A 6,413-nucleotide genomic window follows, 5' to 3' on the forward strand; every position below is an offset into this window, starting at 1 on the left:
CAGTGCTGCCATCTGTTGGAATTTAAGGAACTTCTTTGCACCAAAATTATCAGGCATCACATACAATTAGGTAAGTACTCAATTTCGGTAAAAATGTTAGTTACCATGGTTTACACCCGAGCCCTTCACTTCGTTGATATTCTGTTGTGGAACATCACAACCTTTGATCACAACTTCCCTAATGTGTAGGGATGTGCCTCGTAAGAAATAAAGCCTTTCAACTTTAAAGAGCTGTATGCTTTTAGAGCGATTATTATGTGATAGTATGTATCGCTGGTCAGTAATTCGTAATAAGTTTTTATATTGGCAATAAACAATGTTTTAAGTAATTGTAAGTGTTAAAATATCATAATGTTTGTTAAATTTGAAGCTTAAAACTATGTTTGAACTATAAAACCAGTAGCCACCAAGGTTAGTGATACGTGGCCAGTATTTCTGCCTATTGAACTGGCAGCAAATGGTAACTAAATGTGTTGTCGGTACCATCAAGTAGAGGTATTGTGTGGTACCATGCTTGATAAAGCATTTAATTTGAATGAATATATAAAAAAAATTTTTTTTTGACAAGTTATGAAAATGTAAATAGGTAGAGCTGGCTGTGGTTGTTTTGTAGCTGAAACTGCGTAGCGGTGTCTGTCTGCAGATAAATGTTACTCGTGCGAGGGAGAGGAGGCTACTGGGTTTATAATTCTGCACTGGCAAACACACTTCGACCTGAGATACGTGGAGGGGTGGGTTGAGCTGTTACTATCCTGTACGCGCGTTTCGTTTGCAAGGAAAAGTATAAGACCTTTGATTCGACTCTTCATGGTGTGACCTGCGACACTAGCGCCCGTGCGCAGCGGTGGCAAGAGAGAGAGAGCGAGAGAGAGAGTCGAGTCGCGCTGGCCGGACTGTACACACCGGTCTCCGCGCGCGGAACCTCGCGCGGCGCGGCTAGAAAGGTTCTACTGGGCGTGACTCTTGTATCGTCCTCGTGAAACGTGTTAAACTTTTTTGGAGCTGCCATGGCCTATTCTACAATTGGTCGAGGGGTCTAGACCACCAAGATAGGTAGTTGTTAGTTCCTGACAGGTAACCCTACACTCTCCCGGTAAAAAAAAAAAGTGCTTCGCCCATTGCTTGTTCTTCAGTCATGACCCCTTCTTACGAGTGATAGTGTTTGAAGACCCGGTTGTGTTAGCTCATCGTTACGCGGTTCACTCCGGCGTGGTCGACCTTGTGTGCATCTAGTGCTGGTTGTGGGCGGAAGCCAATAACAATTCAATCGATTTAAAAAAAAAAACGTTTTGTAGCTGTACGGTGTCTTTAGACTTCTCGAGTGCACGAAAGCTTCACGAGGTGGTGCCTGTGTACTGGTGAAGCGGTGGAGGTAGGGCCAATTCGACTTCGCCACGGCTCTACTGGCGGGCAGGCTAATCAAGGATCGTGAAGTGTGAGGGCGTGAGAAGAAGGCGGACCGTGCTGAGGTTCGTTAAGTACGCTCTGCACCGCGCAGACAGCCATGGACTACAAGTAAGTGGATCGCCGTTTAAAAAACCCTTGCTTCGCCCACGACTCTCTGGCATTGACCGCTACGAGTGCAGGGTAAGGCGGGACAGCGGTGCCGGATCTCTCTCTCGTATCGGGAAACCCGACCGCGTGACTGTGTGCAAAAGCAGCGAGCCAGAGAACTGGCTGTGCTAACACGTGGCTAGCAGTCTCCTGGAGCGAGCGGAGGGCTCGAGTGACGGCCTCTTGCGGGGAGAGCTCCCAGGGGCCGTATTACTGCTCAGTATGTCATCTCCAGTGGCGTAGCCAGGATTTGTGTATGGGGGGTGTTAAGAAGAATGCCCCCCCCCCCTCGTATTGAAGCGGGGGGTCCGGGGGTCCTTCCCCGGGAAAATTTGGATTTCAAGGTGTAAAATAGTGCTATTTTAGCAGTTTTCGGTACTTAAATTTAAATATTGTAATGGTAAAAATTGTATTCATGTTTTAATATGAAATTTGTTTGATTGATGAATAAGAAATTTAAATAATGATTTGTTGCTAAGGGGGGGGGGGGTTAACCCCCATACCACCCCCCCCCCCCCTGGCTACGCCCCTGGTCATCTCACTCATGTCCACAAGCAATCACCCACATCGGTTGCAGATGGCTCTAGGAAAAGAAGTGACTTCTATCTTTATTCATCTCATTGCCCTCGGCAGCACGAGGGTTCGAGTCCCTCCAGCGATCCCGCTAGAGAAACAAATTTTAACACCGCCTTAGAAGTAACCCAGTATCATCCTTTCCACAGGCATCGACACACAAACTTTATTTCACAAAAAGAAGTGTTGGGCGGCATTCCGCGGCCTGGAACTCTCCGCGGGTCCTTGGTTCGTTGCTCAGTTCTGGCGCACGGACCACGAGGCCCGCAACTGCTATGATGACAATACTGTTTGCGGCACACTGTGTCGCGGTGTTGTATGATTAAGCGAACAGCCTTAGCAAGCTATGTTCCTTGCTTCAACCATGTGAACATTTGCACTTTGTCTTGGTAAAAAAGAAAATTATAAACTTTGTCATATTTTAGCTGTAATTTCTTTTGATTATCCATGCGCCTTGTGCATTTCCATGTTCGTGTATTTGTTCGCGAGTTAGCACCTGGTAAAATAATTTTAATGAATGTAAATAATTTGTTGCCTTAGAATTACATTCCATATCTCACTACTAATCGCGCAGCCTTAAATTTTGATTACCCTACTATTTACTTTTGCCCACTCCCGGCATGTGGTCGGAAACGTACCTTTTTTTATGGAGAAACGGCCTAGTCAGGGAGCGGGAACAGGGATATCTAACTGTGTGGAACTGTAGCGTGATTATGTTACCCTCAGCGGAATTTGAAATATTATTCTTTTCTTTTTTAGTCGAAGATATGTTTTAACAATGTGCCATTAATGGTTAAAAAAATAGCAGTTCAAAATAATAACCGTTTATTACTTGGACACTTTAGAAATCCAGTCATTTGAATTTACGTTTTTTCACACCACGCCGCTATATTTATGTCCTTGCTTTTAGCTTGTCGCGCGCGCTTTAATAGTATTGGTATAGCGCTGTCCTCTATTTATCATAAGGGGTGTTGGTTTTAAGACATATTCTCTCTTCCTTACGTTTCTTATATCGCGCTCATGCGTATTGGTAAATATAGTTTTTCCTTTCCCCTCCACTAGCAACGCCTAATATGAATTCATCGTGCTCCCAAGCAACTGAAGCTCGCTTTTCATATCATAAAGTAAGAAAACAAACAGGTTTTAAAATGCGATTCATGAGTATTTAACTTCACTTTGAAGAATATTCAGAACAAACAAGTAAGGAAATTTCATTAACTAAAAAACCACCCTTAAGTCATCAATGTTCATGTTGTTTACAGACATAAAAAAATTTACGAGTCATAGATGACACACGGTGGAGTTATTCCCGCAAGGTATCTTCTTTGAAGTAAGTATATTAGTTAAAATTAGTTATTGTTAATTTAACAATTGGCTGTTTCCTTTTAAGTAAAACATTTGGAAGTATATTTTTCAGTTAATATATTTTAAGGATAAACCTATAATTAACTTGTGCAATAATAATGAGGCTTTCGTCATATTTATTCATTAATCAAGACAGAAGGTTCCTACATAAAAAAACAAAAAAATTTCTAGGTATATCAAAACAAAATGACTGAACGATGATAACGTCCAAAATTTAAACACATCTACCATCCTTTTTGTCTCAATCTCCCCTATTTCACCTCCCTTTCTCCCCCCCCCCCCCCCCCTCCTGTATCCTTCGGAGGAGATAGGGTTACCGAAGCAATATGTTTTTGACGTCGGAAAACGTCACAAGCTGCCGTTTCGGCACTATATGAGCTGCGGAGCTAGAACATGCCCATGAGTTACTTCTATACAGAGTAGGGCCTGTTGAATACTTTGGAGTGGGTGGAGCTTGTTGCAAATAGAATGTAATTGCATGCTTTCCTCGTTGTTTTGCTTCTTTAACTGCTGTTTTGTTGACATCTTGACCAACTTTTGCTTTATGGTGATGAAGCTCTTGTTTCTGCATTAGCTCCTCAGTAGCTTCTGGGTCGTTTTAATGTTTAGCTTTTTTGACACTTTGTCGTCCTTCGGGGCGGCAGGGCGGCAGGGCGGCAGGGGGGCAGGGGGGCAGGGGGGCAGGGGGGCAGGGGGGCAGGGGGGCAGGGGGGCAGGGGGGCAGGGGGGCAGGGCGGCAGGGTGGCAGGGGGGCAGGGGGGCAGGGGTGCCGGCTGACGAGGTGGAAGCCGCCCTGCGCTCTGCCGGCCACGCGCCGACCAAGTGCTGGCGCGTCTGCAGCAGAGCCACAGGGCGTCTCACCGGTGCGGCCTCTACAGAGTGGCCTTCACCACAGTTCAGTAGGCCACTCTTCTACTGGAGGCCGGCACCAATATTCAGTGAGGGGAGTTAGTCATGGCTAAAACGTCTGCCATGGCTGGCCAATCCCCTCCTAGCACATGATGCATGCTTCCTCTCCTGCATGGTTCATAACCTGCATGCTTAAAGCGTATAGGCTTCGGCCTGAGACGCACTTAAGAGTCTTCCCTACCCAGACCCCTCCCAAATACACTTAGTTATTAGTTAGGTTAGGAAAAAACCCCATCAGAGGCGACCACCGGGCAGCCGAGCCAGCCCACGCTAAGCCACAGCTCCCCAGGGCCTGGGGCCGCACCGAGCTGCGGCCAATCCCGCGCGGCGCAGTGCTGCAGTTGGCAATGCTGAGCCGCCCCAGGTGCACAGCGAGCCAGCCCACGCTCAGCCACAGCTCCCCAGGGCCTGGGGCCGCACCGAGCTGCGGCCAATCCCGCGCGGCGCAGTGCTGCAGTTGGCAATGCTGAGCCGCCCCAGGTACACAGCGAGCCAGCCGTGGGCCGAGGGGAATCGTCCCCTCCACCGGACTAGCCCTTCCTCCCGCTAAATGGAGGGGGTCAGTGGTCCATGGTCTAGGGAAACTCGCCCAAAGACAACATCTAGCTTGACACAGTAATTAAGCCCAGCCAGAGCCTACAAACTCAACTAAAAAAAATAATCAACACGATAACTTGAGCAGTTAAGGCCAGCTGCTCAGCTAAATGTTAAATCACTCTATCACACACCCCCTTCCCTTCTGCAAGCCAAGGGGGACTGGACAACACACGAGTTTAACGTAAAAATAAATTCGTTTCCCTCGAAATTAAATTAAATTAAACTCGGGCCATTTGTAGTCACCAAGCTTCGCAGCGAATTTTCAAAGTCAGTTATTTCACAATCCCCGTCAAAACTTATTATTTATAGGCAGTCGCTAGCTGTGCGCACGCCACTGGCTCCGGGAGCCGCTGCCTGGTGAAATGTGACAGGTTTTCCCATGTCGCTGGCCGGGTGGCTGCGTGCGTGCTAAGAGGGCGCGCGCACGTATGCATGTGACGTCACGAAACGACCTAACCATGGCGAGCGCTGGTCCTTAAACTAAGGTAAGGTATAACCACCATGAAACTGGCCGATGAGTAGAGACCCTGCTGGATGAAAGCCAGCACGTAGACCCAATTATTCAGGGTATCTATTCATATTAGTCTCCTGATATAACCCAGGGTTTCGAACATATAAAAGTAGGACATAGAAGTGGAAAACATTTTATAGTGATAACAATATTATATTGGCATTATTACTTACCTATGAGAAGTAAACGTATAAATTCAATCACTTTATTTCTACATTTCATTTTGATGTCTTAACTGCTTGGTAAATGATAATTTGGGCGGACCTTTACTGATACTACTAGTGTTACACCCAGCACATACGTCATCCAAACTGAAATGCTGAAAGATAATATATAATTCACAAAGGAATTAGAGTGCTTTGTCTATGGACTTACTACTCAAACTTGGCGGCATGTGGCATAAAGATAACCACTGTGGTTGTGTTAGCCGAGGTAGGAAAATACGTTATGAACAGATGGTAATTGCCGCTGGCCTAGTGCACGCGCAGAAACACCAGTGGCGGAGTGGGACGGTGCAGTGGTAAGGGTCTGGACGTGCACTCCGGAGTTCCCCGAAGACCTGCGGGGAAGTACTGGGAGGAAGGTCCTTCCCAACCTCACTGGCAGATACAAAACAAGGGGACCATATCGTCGGCTTGCTTCTAAAAACTCGTAAGTCCAGATTTTCCCAGTTTTATATTCCGGATGTGTTTGGTGTTTTTTTTTTTTCATTTTTTCATAATACACATGCTGATAAAACCTCGTAAGTCAACTCTACTTAGTCTCTTTTCTATTCACAAATTATAAAACCTCGTATCTTTGTCAGTCGAAACCGTGCTCCAAAAGCTCATATGTTTTCCTGTAAAATTGACTGAAATGGAGTTACGAGGTTTTAGAAGTATGATAATCCCTAATACAGAATAAA

The 6,413-nt window shown here is 46.1% G+C and overlaps 1 protein-coding gene across 2 annotated transcripts in view; it reads left to right on the plus strand.

Annotated features, from left to right (window-relative positions):
* Positions 1–870: 870 nt before the first annotated feature.
* The window catches only part of LOC134531665 (intraflagellar transport protein 88 homolog), a 150,706-nt gene continuing 145,163 nt past the window's right edge, over positions 871–6,413 (plus strand). The window contains exon 1 of one of the 2 annotated variants that reach the window (XM_063367446.1): positions 871–1,515. In XM_063367446.1, the coding sequence (XP_063223516.1) occupies positions 1,505–1,515 (11 nt within the window). In that variant the 5' untranslated portion in view covers positions 871–1,504. The remainder of the gene's footprint in view (positions 1,516–6,413) is intronic. The other variant, XM_063367445.1, reaches the window with a different exon arrangement.

Source organism: Bacillus rossius, chromosome 5 (assembly GCF_032445375.1).
Source record: "Bacillus rossius redtenbacheri isolate Brsri chromosome 5, Brsri_v3, whole genome shotgun sequence".
Lineage (NCBI taxonomy): Eukaryota > Metazoa > Arthropoda > Insecta > Phasmatodea > Bacillidae > Bacillus > Bacillus rossius.